This window comes from Alosa sapidissima, chromosome 3, assembly GCF_018492685.1.
Source record: "Alosa sapidissima isolate fAloSap1 chromosome 3, fAloSap1.pri, whole genome shotgun sequence".
Lineage (NCBI taxonomy): Eukaryota > Metazoa > Chordata > Actinopteri > Clupeiformes > Clupeidae > Alosa > Alosa sapidissima.
This window is the reverse complement of record NC_055959.1, coordinates 32,219,541-32,233,533: the sequence shown is the minus strand read 5'-3', so window position 1 is coordinate 32,233,533 and position 13,993 is coordinate 32,219,541. Positions and strand designations below refer to the sequence as shown.

Below are 13,993 nucleotides of genomic sequence, written 5' to 3'. Positions count from 1 at the left end.
AGGTGGCCGAAGGTGGGACACAAAATGTAGCCCTAGAGCCTGACCAGCAACCGTGCTACCCAGTGAACCAGAATCCTCTAGGGAGTTGGAGTCAGAGCCGTGAGATACCAGCTCTGCCAGATCCTCAGCCCACTCATCTACCGTCCTTAGACTCTCTGAGGCTCTGATGGAAAATACATCATCCTCAGAGGCACTTACTGCTGGGGACAGTACAGGGGGCGGTGGGTCGTGTGTTGTAGTGTCTGTAGCGGAACCGCTAGCCGACGGTATATCAGGACGCTGTAAACCCTCCAGTAGCGCTTTTATCTGCGCAAATTCCAATGCCAAAAAGTCTACTTTCTGGGCCAAAGGGTCTGACTTAGTGCACTTCGGAGCACTCCCCATCTGCAGCCCTAGTACGCTCGCTCGGACTGGCCAATTGAGACCCTGAAGCTTCCTCTAGTTGGGCAAGTCTGGCGGTGCGGGCAGCTAAACTCAAGCAACAGCAGTCTACACAAGCCCTCTCAGTTAGCCCTTGTGTTAGGTGCTCAATACCAAGGCAACGGGGGTAACGGTCGTGACCGTCGTCAGGCTCAAGGGAGGTCGAGCACTTGGCGCACACCAAAAACATGCCGCAATTATTTAAATAAACAAAAGGCTAACTTTCTTGATAATAGGCACTCAACCCAGTTCAGCTGCGCATAGAGCAAAATGCACTCGCTGCGAGCCCAAATGACTCCAGTTACAAGCGAAAAACACAAACTGAAATTTTAAGCAAACAGCCAACAAACGCTGTCTATTAAGAAACACAAGTCGCTATATGTAAACCAACACAAAATACAAGACACCTAGTGTCATTCAACGCTCAGAAGGTAAGCAATAATGCTGGGCTAACGTTGAAATAAACTGAACCCTGTCTCGAGTTTAAATATAAGTTCAGAGAAGTACGAAAGTCTGGTCGAATGCTGCTAGGAATGGCGACAAGACCACCGATATCCTAGGCTAATCCAGCTAACGAGAAGCCAAATTTCCTTCGGTGTCAACATAGAGCGAAACCACTCATGGATGCATCAACGAATTAGAAAACCATGCCTTTACCTTGATTAAATGTACAGCAATCGCAGTCTTAAGAGGGCGAAAACGCAGCTCCAACCCGTAAAGGTTTCAAGACTCCCAGCGATTGACTCGAAACACCTACGTTCATACGAGAAGATGGCGAGAGGTCACTTCCGGGGTGAAAGCACCTTAAATGCATGACGTAGCGCCATACGTCACCCCGGTCACAGGTGACTTTGTTGGTACAAACACTTGACCTACATGCGTATGTGATGGGCATCTAGGTGTTGGAAGGTCAGGAGAAGTGAAATAGAACTCCCCTTCACTACAGCTCTGCAGATCAGTTTAGAAAGCAGACACCTGCTGCTGAAAGCATTACGTGGTCATACAGGATGAGATTCTAGAGACTCTTCAATTATAGGTTTCGTAATTGAAACGTTCAAAACCAACAGATACTTTGAAATACAAATTAATCAAACTTGAGCTTAATGATACAAAATATAGACTTTAAAACAGGATTTTTTGTTTGTCCACAAGTTACCATTAGCTCAATGTTGTTTTCTTTACTACCGGATATGCTTTGGGAACGCACACCTTTGTTTATGTTGTTGAAAGGGTCTATATACTTCAATGTCATTTAATAGCAAATGCAATATGTGCACCCACAACTATGCGAACAACACAAATGCATTATTGACACATTAGCAGTGAAAGTGACTGACTAACAAAAACCTTGTCTTAAAGGAGAATTCCAGCAATTTTTTACATAGATCTGTTTCTCGAGGCCACCGGGTAATGTTGGTATGAAAAAAAAAAGTTTTTTTTTTTTAAAAATGGTGCTTCTTATCTCGAGTTTCTGCAGCTAACAGCTAGAGCAGCCAAGCAACTACAGTTCTACACTCTAGGTACATCCTTAAAAGCATGCCCCCAGGGTGTAGCATTAGCTGCCTGACTGCTCTAGCTGTTGGCTGCATCAACTCAAGCTTAGTAACACCATTTTATTTTTTTTTGCTTCGTTCGTTTTTTGTTTTCTGTACCGATAGTACTTGATCTCCAGTTTTCCTTTAAGACAATAGAGCAGTATTTCACTGTGATTAAGGGTGCATTTTGTGTGTGCATGCTGTGACCATTGGATCTGCCTGTGTGTGTGTGTGTGTTTGTTTGTGTGTTTGTTTGTAACATAAGACCCATCAGTTAACCAGAGTGATCCTTGTCACAACTACACTGTGCTGAATGATACCTGGAGGGTCACCACCAACCTGGACCAATCAGTGCGCAGGTGTGACCGGGACGTCCAGTGGCAGGGCTGGTACCTGATGGTCTACCAGGAAGTGAGTGTTCGGATGCCTAACATGTGTGTGCCCAAGGAGCGCTGTGGTACGCATGCACCCCTCTGGCTGAAGGGTTCTCACCCCCAACCAGAGGATGGCATTGTGACCAGGGAGGTGTGTGGACACTGGAATAGCGACTGCTGCAACTTCAAATCACCCTCCATACAGGTTAAATCTTGTCCTGGAAACTTTACTGTTTACAAATTTGAGAGACCTCTGACATGTCAGTTGGCATATTGTGCAGGTGAATCATTTAATTTTACTATTACTACAATTTCTCTGATATTACATACGGTCATCCATTGTACTTAAAGATCCCCTCCCCCACAGATGTGAGCAATAAAGGAGTCCTTCCAACTAAAACTCCTGCTCCAACAACTCCAGGTAGGTGTGTGTGTATGATGATTACATGGTCTGTTAGCCAGTTAAAGAAGCCCTATGCAACAATTTTAGCAAAAATTACCTTAATCATACACTTTCTGGGTTGTTTGGTGGGTGCTTCGTCTCCCCCTATCGCTTCTCCGTGGAAAAAAACAAATATGCAACTTACTGAACCCGGTCCGGGTAAATCCGGATGTGACTCAACAGAAGTATCGAATCGCACTTTGAAAATGTAGTCAGATTGTAGTTTCTAAGAAGACTGCAAACGACTTGGCTTTGTTGCTGTTGAAATTGTAAGTAGCCTACCCTTGGGTGAACTTTGTTTTTGTAATGTGGTTTGATGGTCTCTAGAACAATGTGTTTGCTCGACCGTTTTATTGTGAGCCCTGTATGTGTTTAGCTTGGTTTCTTGATGCCTAGCTCGCTAGCTAGTGGGGGTTTAGCTTAGCAGTCACTTGCTACTGAAGCTGCAGGGAGAGCTATGTCGTGAAAAATGCAAGCCCAAATCCGGGTAAAACCTGTGCTTTAGGTTCCTGGACTTCTTCCAGGAAAAAGTGGACACCATCCATCAGCAGCTTCAGCCGTCTGGCACTCCCTCCTCTTCCATGCTACACCAGCAAGATGATAACCCCCCAGCTGCCCACCTACAGCTGCATGACAGCTGCATGACACCTCCACCTCTGCTGCACACCCACTGCAGTGCTGCCTCTCCTCCTTTTCACCCCTGGATGCTGACCATGTCTTGGAACTGGTATCAAAAGCCAAGGCTGGACCCAATGCCCACCATCCTTGTGAAGGCATGTGTCCCCACCTTATGCCACACAATGGCCAACATATTCAATAAGTCACTGGAGAGTGGAGTGGTGCCGACCAGATTTAAAACGTATGCAGTCATCCCAACCCTCAAAAAACCTGGACTCAACCCGGATGACCCCAACAACTACCGCCCAATCTCCAATCACCCTTTCCTCAGTAAAATCCTGGAAAGAGCAGTAGCTGCCTAGCTCCTCAGTCACAGTCAACACTGATAGTCACACTAGTGCTCCCCCTAGGTCCACCTCTTACATCCCCCGCTTCTCTTCCACAGATGCTAAAGAGGGGGGAGACGATGCACTTACCTTGAAAGGCTGTGAAATCTGCAAAAGATTTGACTTCAACAACTGCCATACATTGCATTGTCATTTCTCTCATGTGTGCAGTTACTGTGCTGCCGCTTATGCCAAGCAAGTCTGTCCCTGCCTCAAAAACTTCAATGAAAATCTCAAAGTATGTTATTCAATCAGAGCTGCAATCTCACCCAGACCGAACATTCTGCAATTATCTCATTTCAGGTTTAATCCACGGGTTCCACCCTGGCGTCATGGCTATGCTCTCAGTCATTCTCTTGCAAAAACCTACTGTCTGCTGTACAAGGCCCAGAGGCTGTTAAATCTCTTCTTAGCAAAAAGCTAGTCAGGGTTCATGATCAGGCCGTTCGACACACCTTCTTTCCCCTACTACAGGGTTAATCCTATCGGCATAGTACACCTTCGATACTGCCTTATACTGTATACACATACTATTTCAAATTGCTAGTCCACCTTCTGTAGGTTTTTTTCTAGTTACCCCCCCAAACCCACCCACCCGCCACAGGTATTTCCACTCTGACAAAGGTTTTAAAAAAATTGGGTGTTCTCCTCTCCCTGGAGAAAACTTGCGGGCCCTTCTCTCTGCATCATTTTAGATACTGAGGAATTCTCGACATCGCTCCCAGAAAAGAAGCAAGACAGGATCACTGTGATCATCGACACTTTTCTCAATTCCCAGACCCGCACAAAGCAAGAAGTTCTCTCCCTTTTAGGCCATCTGAACTTCGCCATGCAAATTATTCCCCAAGGCCGTCCCTTTATCACACATCTCCTCTCTTGCACTTTCTCAGTTCCGTCCCTAATAGACACAATCATGCTGGACACTCAAACCATAGCATGTTATGCATGTTTTATGACGATTGCTTCTCTTTCCCAGAGGACCACCTGCTGTTTACCGATGCAGCCCCTTTTGTAGGGTTCGGGGGGTTCTAAAACAGGCAATGGTTCCCGTCTCCCTGGCCGCAGGAATTTCTCTAGCAATGCTGCGAAACGGCTTCCTCAGCCGTTTTCAAGTTACACCCAGTGGTCATAGCAGCTATCCCCTGGGGTAGCGAGTGGAGCTCTGAGGACATACTGATTCACAGTGACAATGGAGCCATGATTTAGTACTGCTAGTGAAAGGGCAGAACAGAAAGGGCTGTTCAGAAAAAGAACGATAATGGTAATAAACTATCGCTCTAGCTAATGTGAATAACAAAGTCCACACATATACTATAATGATAACAATGCTAATATTGGTATAGTTACAGCTATCTTAAGTTATCGTTTACAGTGGCGTGTTCCATTAAGTTGATCATAAATAACCCCAGAATTGGCTCAGATACACTCAAAACATGTGGAAAGATTAGCTTTCTTTTGGTCACTAATGGTCAGCTCAAATGTTTCCCCCCAGTTCCACTGCCAAAACCAGTTCTCACCCTTCAAACGGAAAGCAATTCACCATGGGGCCAGCCTGTCCAGATGAACTGCTCCATCTCCACTCAGTACCTGGGTGGGACATTCACCCTGCAGCAGCTCTCTGGGTCCTACAGAGAGACAAAGGCAGCCACGGGAACATCTGCTGTTTTCACCATCCGTCAGGTGGACTTTGCCCATGGAGGATCCTACTACTGCCAGTATCAAACACGAGTGTCTGGTCGTGATTTCACCTCATCTCACAGCGATTCTGTCAGCTTCTCTGTAGACGGTGAGATGTTAAACAACCACTTTTACGGCATATTGCTTTTCAATAAACATTGTTTTGGAAGGGTTTCTAACATGATATTTTAATAGATTGTTTTGGTATAATCATGAATTTGCAATTGCATTTGCATGGCATTTGCCATCAGCATTACATTTCATTTGTATTGATGTCCTTGGAAAAATCATTGTGCACTAATTTTTTCATAAGAGTGTTACCGACACTGCTGTGTGCAGTCCAAATAATTCTAATGGGATTGTTAGGATTGAACAATTTAGGAAATTGTTAAATGGTGTGAAGTTGACTGTGCTGTATCTCTCGAGATTGCCTTAAGATTCAAAAGGAGAAAGTAGAAAATGTGTGATGTGTGGATATGAGGGGATGTGATGTGATGGTGATATTGTATAGACCTGTGGAAATTAATTATTTCTCTAGGTTTAACTAGCTAACTAATTGCATCTGTTCACAGTTAAAATCCCAAAACCAGTTCTTACCCTTCAAACAAAAATAAATTCATCTTGGGGTCAGCCTGTCCAGATGAACTGCTCCATCTCCACTCAGTACCTGGGTGGGACATTCACCCTACAGCAGCTCTCTGGGTCCTACAGAGAGACAAAGGCAGCCTCAGGAACCTCTGCTGTTTTCACCATCCGTCAGGTGGACTTTGCCCATGGAGGATCCTACTACTGCCAGTATCAAACACGAGTGTCTGGTCGTGATTTCACCTCATCTCACAGCGATTCTGTCAGTTTCTCTGTAGACGGTAAGATGATGTTGAAAAACAGTCTATTGTATGGTGTATCACTCCTTATGTTCAGTTTTTTTTTTTCATTGATATGTTTCAAAATACTAGCCTGACGAGGCAGACCCACATTACAATGTAGGGTCTGGGCACTCACCGTTCGCAGTGCTCAGTCCGAGGGGCGGGATAATCGGTTGTCTTTCAAATTCCCTCTGCACGCAATAGGACAGCTATGAGTTCCATGCGTTTCCCACTAGCAGAGCTAGTTGGCTAGTTCAAACTTTTGCCAACTTAATAAAAGCTTAACTCGTGTCACACTGTTCGCCAACAGCAACATCTATCTTATTTGTTTTCAAGTAGCAGGGAATTCAAGCCAAACCGTTGCAACTCTGCCATCAATCATTATGTTAAGCCCGCCTAACGACTATACACGATTTGATTGGCCTGATAGAAGTTTAATTTTTCGAGCTCACAAGCCAACGGAGAGTTGCTAGACTAGCCCTGGCAGCAAATGTAATTTGTTGCCGCTAGGGTGCGTCTAGATTTCTAGGCTATCAAAATACACTATTTTCATAGAATATCCACCTTCTCCTATCATGTTGCGTCGGTTGCCCTGTCATGCCGTTTTGCACTACAACATACGAAAAATCAGGCCTGAGTCAGTATGCTACCCAACTCCTGGTACAGGACATAGTCATTACATGACTCGGTTACTGTAACGCATTCCTGACAGGTCTCCCAGTTTGCACAGTGAAACCTCTTCAGATGATCCAGAACGCAGCGGTGCGCCTGGTCTTAAACCAACCTAAAATGCATGTTACCCAGTTGCTTACCGAGCTACTCTGGCTACCTATTGCCGCCCACATCAAATTCAAGTCACTAATGCTTGCCTATAAAGTAGTCCCCGGTTCTGCACCCTCTGACTTGAATGCCCTTATACAGGAATATGTTACCTCCCAATCGTTGCGCTCTTCTGATGAACGACGTCTGGCTCTGCCACCCGTATGCTCAGGGCAATCAAACTTTTCTCATTTGTTGTTCCCTGTTGGTGGAACACGCTACCAGTTCCTACCAGAGCAGGGGCATCCCTCTCTAACTTCAAAAAACTCCTCAAGACCTAGCTCTTCAGACAGTACCTCCTCTTTAAGTTCTGTCAATAACTAGACATGTTAATTCTAGCTCTAAACCATGTGACTATCCACCTTCTACAACTGGCACTTGATGCTATGCGAGTAGTACTTATTGCTGCACTTATTCCTTGTCACACTGTACCTTTGTTACTTCCCTTGTTCTAAGTCACTTTGGTTAAAAAGTGTCAGCTAAATGTAATGTAATTTAATGTACCCTAGGTTTTTCAGGTTGTTTAGCTGTGATCATCAATTTGGTTTCCCTCTCAGCATTCTATATTGTTGGACATTTCCTCCATCAAAAATTCACAATGCACTAATGGTAATGTGACGCAATGGGAGTGTGCTGCCCAGAGAAGTTTAATGGGCATATCAGGATTGTAGAAATAAGAAATTGTCAGATTGTGTACAGTTGATCATAGCATATCTCTGGAAACTGCAAAGATTCACAGAGCGAATGTGGAGATTTTGGGATGATTAGTTTGACTCTATTATTTTGCATAATTTATGTTTTCAACTGTTTTTGCGTCCAGTTACACTACCAAAACCAGTTCTCACCCTTCAAACGCAAAGCAATTCACCATGGGGCCAGCCTGTCCAGATCAGCTGCTCCATCTCCACTCAGTACCTGGGTGGGACATTCACCCTGCAGCAGCTCTCTGGGTCCTACAGAGAGACAAAGGCAGCCACGGGAACATCTGCTGTTTTCACCATCCGTCAGGTGGACTTTGCCCATGGAGGATCCTACTACTGCCAGTATCAAACACGAGTGTCTGGTCGTGATTTCACCTCATCTCACAGCGATTCTGTCAGCTTCTCTGTAGACGGTGAGATGTTAAACAACCACTTTTACGGCATATTGCTTTTCAATAAACATTGTTTTGGAAGGGTTTCTAACATGATATTTTAATAGATTGTTTTGGTATAATCATGAATTTGCAATTGCATTTGCATGGCATTTGCCATCAGCATTACATTTCATTTGTATTGATGTCCTTGGAAAAATCATTGTGCACTAATTTTTTCATAAGAGTGTTACCGACACTGCTGTGTGCAGTCCAAATAATTCTAATGGGATTGTTAGGATTGAACAATTTAGGAAATTGTTAAATGGTGTGAAGTTGACTGTGCTGTATCTCTCGAGATTGCCTTAAGATTCAAAAGGAGAAAGTAGAAAATGTGTGATGTGTGGATATGAGGGGATGTGATGTGATGGTGATATTGTATAGACCTGTGGAAATTAATTATTTCTCTAGGTTTAACTAGCTAACTAATTGCATCTGTTCACAGTTACAATCCCAAAACCAGTTCTTACCCTTCAAACAAAAATAAATTCATCTTGGGGTCAGCCTGTCCAGATGAACTGCTCCATCTCCACTCAGTACCTGGGTGGGACATTCACCCTACAGCAGCTCTCTGGGTCCTACAGAGAGACAAAGGCAGCCTCAGGAACCTCTGCTGTTTTCACCATCCGTCAGGTGGACTTTGCCCATGGAGGATCCTACTACTGCCAGTATCAAACACGAGTGTCTGGTCGTGATTTCACCTCATCTCACAGCGATTCTGTCAGTTTCTCTGTAGACGGTAAGATGATGTTGAAAAACAGTCTATTGTATGGTGTATCACTCCTTATGTTCAGTTTTTTTTTTTCATTGATATGTTTCAAAATACTAGCCTGACGAGGCAGACCCACATTACAATGTAGGGTCTGGGCACTCACCGTTCGCAGTGCTCAGTCCGAGGGGCGGGATAATCGGTTGTCTTTCAAATTCCCTCTGCACGCAATAGGACAGCTATGAGTTCCATGCGTTTCCCACTAGCAGAGCTAGTTGGCTAGTTCAAACTTTTGCCAACTTAATAAAAGCTTAACTCGTGTCACACTGTTCGCCAACAGCAACATCTATCTTATTTGTTTTCAAGTAGCAGGGAATTCAAGCCAAACCGTTGCAACTCTGCCATCAATCATTATGTTAAGCCCGCCTAACGACTATACACGATTTGATTGGCCTGATAGAAGTTTAATTTTTCGAGCTCACAAGCCAACGGAGAGTTGCTAGACTAGCCCTGGCAGCAAATGTAATTTGTTGCCGCTAGGGTGCGTCTAGATTTCTAGGCTATCAAAATACACTATTTTCATAGAATATCCACCTTCTCCTATCATGTTGCGTCGGTTGCCCTGTCATGCCGTTTTGCACTACAACATACGAAAAATCAGGCCTGAGTCAGTATGCTACCCAACTCCTGGTACAGGACATAGTCATTACATGACTCGGTTACTGTAACGCATTCCTGACAGGTCTCCCAGTTTGCACAGTGAAACCTCTTCAGATGATCCAGAACGCAGCGGTGCGCCTGGTCTTAAACCAACCTAAAATGCATGTTACCCAGTTGCTTACCGAGCTACTCTGGCTACCTATTGCCGCCCACATCAAATTCAAGTCACTAATGCTTGCCTATAAAGTAGTCCCCGGTTCTGCACCCTCTGACTTGAATGCCCTTATACAGGAATATGTTACCTCCCAATCGTTGCGCTCTTCTGATGAACGACGTCTGGCTCTGCCACCCGTATGCTCAGGGCAATCAAACTTTTCTCATTTGTTGTTCCCTGTTGGTGGAACACGCTACCAGTTCCTACCAGAGCAGGGGCATCCCTCTCTAACTTCAAAAAACTCCTCAAGACCTAGCTCTTCAGACAGTACCTCCTCTTTAAGTTCTGTCAATAACTAGACATGTTAATTCTAGCTCTAAACCATGTGACTATCCACCTTCTACAACTGGCACTTGATGCTATGCGAGTAGTACTTATTGCTGCACTTATTCCTTGTCACACTGTACCTTTGTTACTTCCCTTGTTCTAAGTCACTTTGGTTAAAAAGTGTCAGCTAAATGTAATGTAATTTAATGTACCCTAGGTTTTTCAGGTTGTTTAGCTGTGATCATCAATTTGGTTTCCCTCTCAGCATTCTATATTGTTGGACATTTCCTCCATCAAAAATTCACAGTGCACTAATGGTAATGTGACGCAATGGGAGTGTGCTGCCCAGAGAAGTTTAATGGGCATATCAGGATTGTAGAAATAAGAAATTGTCAGATTGTGTACAGTTGATCATAGCATATCTCTGGAAACTGCAAAGATTCACAGAGCGAATGTGGAGATTTTGGGATGATTAGTTTGACTCTATTATTTTGCATAATTTATGTTTTCAACTGTTTTTGCGTCCAGTTACACTACCAAAACCAGTTCTCACCCTTCAAACGCAAAGCAATTCATCTTGGGGCCAGCCTGTCCAGATCAGCTGCTCCATCTCCACTCAGTACCTGGGTGGGACATTCACCCTTCAGCAGCTCTCTGGGTCCTACAGAGAGACAAAGGCAGCCACGGGAACATCTGCTGTTTTCACCATCCGTCAGGTGGACTTTGCCCATGGAGGATCCTACTACTGCCAGTATCAAACACGAGTGTCTGGTCGTGATTTCACCTCATCTCACAGCGATTCTGTCAGTTTCTCTGTAGACGGTAAGATGATGTTGAAAAACAGTCTATTGTATGGTGTATCACTCCTTATGTTCAGTTTTTTTTTCATTGATATGTTTCAAAATACTAGCCTGACGAGGCAGACCCACATTACAATGTAGGGTCTGGGCACTCACCGTTCGCAGTGCTCAGTCCGAGGGGCGGGATAATCGGTTGTCTTTCAAATTCCCTCTGCACGCAATAGGACAGCTATGAGTTCCATGCGTTTCCCACTAGCAGAGCTAGTTGGCTAGTTCAAACTTTTGCCAACTTAATAAAAGCTTAACTCGTGTCACACTGTTCGCCAACAGCAACATCTATCTTATTTGTTTTCAAGTAGCAGGGAATTCAAGCCAAACCGTTGCAACTCTGCCATCAATCATTATGTTAAGCCCGCCTAACGACTATACACGATTTGATTGGCCTGATAGAAGTTTAATTTTTCGAGCTCACAAGCCAACGGAGAGTTGCTAGACTAGCCCTGGCAGCAAATGTAATTTGTTGCCGCTAGGGTGCGTCTAGATTTCTAGGCTATCAAAATACACTATTTTCATAGAATATCCACCTTCTCCTATCATGTTGCGTCGGTTGCCCTGTCATGCCGTTTTGCACTACAACATACGAAAAATCAGGCCTGAGTCAGTATGCTACCCAACTCCTGGTACAGGACATAGTCATTACATGACTCGGTTACTGTAACGCATTCCTGACAGGTCTCCCAGTTTGCACAGTGAAACCTCTTCAGATGATCCAGAACGCAGCGGTGCGCCTGGTCTTAAACCAACCTAAAATGCATGTTACCCAGTTGCTTACCGAGCTACTCTGGCTACCTATTGCCGCCCACATCAAATTCAAGTCACTAATGCTTGCCTATAAAGTAGTCCCCGGTTCTGCACCCTCTGACTTGAATGCCCTTATACAGGAATATGTTACCTCCCAATCGTTGCGCTCTTCTGATGAACGACGTCTGGCTCTGCCACCCGTATGCTCAGGGCAATCAAACTTTTCTCATTTGTTGTTCCCTGTTGGTGGAACACGCTACCAGTTCCTACCAGAGCAGGGGCATCCCTCTCTAACTTCAAAAAACTCCTCAAGACCTAGCTCTTCAGACAGTACCTCCTCTTTAAGTTCTGTCAATAACTAGACATGTTAATTCTAGCTCTAAACCATGTGACTATCCACCTTCTACAACTGGCACTTGATGCTATGCGAGTAGTACTTATTGCTGCACTTATTCCTTGTCACACTGTACCTTTGTTACTTCCCTTGTTCTAAGTCACTTTGGTTAAAAAGTGTCAGCTACATGTAATGTAATTTAATGTACCCTAGGTTTTTCAGGTTGTTTAGCTGTGATCATCAATTTGGTTTCCCTCTCAGCATTCTATATTGTTGGACATTTCCTCCATCAAAAATTCACAGTGCACTAATGGTAATGTGACGCAATGGGAGTGTGCTGCCCAGAGAAGTTTAATGGGCATATCAGGATTGTAGAAATAAGAAATTGTCAGATTGTGTACAGTTGATCATAGCATATCTCTGGAAACTGCAAAGATTCACAGAGCGAATGTGGAGATTTTGGGATGATTAGTTTGACTCTATTATTTTGCATAATTTATGTTTTCAACTGTTTTTGCGTCCAGTTACACTACCAAAACCAGTTCTCACCCTTCAAACGCAAAGCAATTCATCTTGGGGCCAGCCTGTCCAGATCAGCTGCTCCATCTCCACTCAGTACCTGGGTGGGACATTCACCCTTCAGCAGCTCTCTGGGTCCTACAGAGAGACAAAGGCAGCCACGGGAACATCTGCTGTTTTCACCATCCGTCAGGTGGACTTTGCCCATGGAGGATCCTACTACTGCCAGTATCAAACACGAGTGTCTGGTCGTGATTTCACCTCATCTCACAGCGATTCTGTCAGTTTCTCTGTAGACGGTAAGATGATGTTGAAAAACAGTCTATTGTATGGTGTATCACTCCTTATGTTCAGTTTTTTTTTCATTGATATGTTTCAAAATACTAGCCTGACGAGGCAGACCCACATTACAATGTAGGGTCTGGGCACTCACCGTTCGCAGTGCTCAGTCCGAGGGGCGGGATAATCGGTTGTCTTTCAAATTCCCTCTGCACGCAATAGGACAGCTATGAGTTCCATGCGTTTCCCACTAGCAGAGCTAGTTGGCTAGTTCAAACTTTTGCCAACTTAATAAAAGCTTAACTCGTGTCACACTGTTCGCCAACAGCAACATCTATCTTATTTGTTTTCAAGTAGCAGGGAATTCAAGCCAAACCGTTGCAACTCTGCCATCAATCATTATGTTAAGCCCGCCTAACGACTATACACGATTTGATTGGCCTGATAGAAGTTTAATTTTTCGAGCTCACAAGCCAACGGAGAGTTGCTAGACTAGCCCTGGCAGCAAATGTAATTTGTTGCCGCTAGGGTGCGTCTAGATTTCTAGGCTATCAAAATACACTATTTTCATAGAATATCCACCTTCTCCTATCATGTTGCGTCGGTTGCCCTGTCATGCCGTTTTGCACTACAACATACGAAAAATCAGGCCTGAGTCAGTATGCTAACCAACTCCTGGTACAGGACATAGTCATTACATGACTCGGTTACTGTAACGCATTCCTGACAGGTCTCCCAGTTTGCACAGTGAAACCTCTTCAGATGATCCAGAACGCAGCGGTGCGCCTGGTCTTAAACCAACCTAAAATGCATGTTACCCAGTTGCTTACCGAGCTACTCTGGCTACCTATTGCCGCCCACATCAAATTCAAGTCACTAATGCTTGCCTATAAAGTAGTCCCCGGTTCTGCACCCTCTGACTTGAATGCCCTTATACAGGAATATGTTACCTCCCAATCGTTGCGCTCTTCTGATGAACGACGTCTGGCTCTGCCACCCGTATGCTCAGGGCAATCAAACTTTTCTCATTTGTTGTTCCCTGTTGGTGGAACACGCTACCAGTTCCTACCAGAGCAGGGGCATCCCTCTCTAACTTCAAAAAACTCCTCAAGACCTAGCTCTTCAGACAGTACCTCCTCTT

At 44.5% G+C, this 13,993-nt stretch overlaps 1 protein-coding gene across 4 annotated transcripts in view; it reads left to right on the top strand.

The window, feature by feature from the left end:
- Positions 1-13,993, top strand: part of LOC121704800 — a 71,655-nt gene that overhangs the window by 28,151 nt on the left and 29,511 nt on the right. For all 4 annotated transcript variants that reach the window (XM_042085294.1, XM_042085295.1, XM_042085296.1 and 1 more), the window contains 8 exons: positions 2,221-2,610; positions 2,697-2,750; positions 5,268-5,561; positions 6,025-6,318; positions 7,958-8,251; positions 8,715-9,008; positions 10,648-10,941; positions 12,579-12,872. In XM_042085294.1, the coding sequence (XP_041941228.1) occupies positions 2,221-2,610; positions 2,697-2,750; positions 5,268-5,561; positions 6,025-6,318; positions 7,958-8,251; positions 8,715-9,008; positions 10,648-10,941; positions 12,579-12,872 (2,208 nt within the window). The remainder of the gene's footprint in view (positions 1-2,220; positions 2,611-2,696; positions 2,751-5,267; positions 5,562-6,024; positions 6,319-7,957; positions 8,252-8,714; positions 9,009-10,647; positions 10,942-12,578; positions 12,873-13,993) is intronic.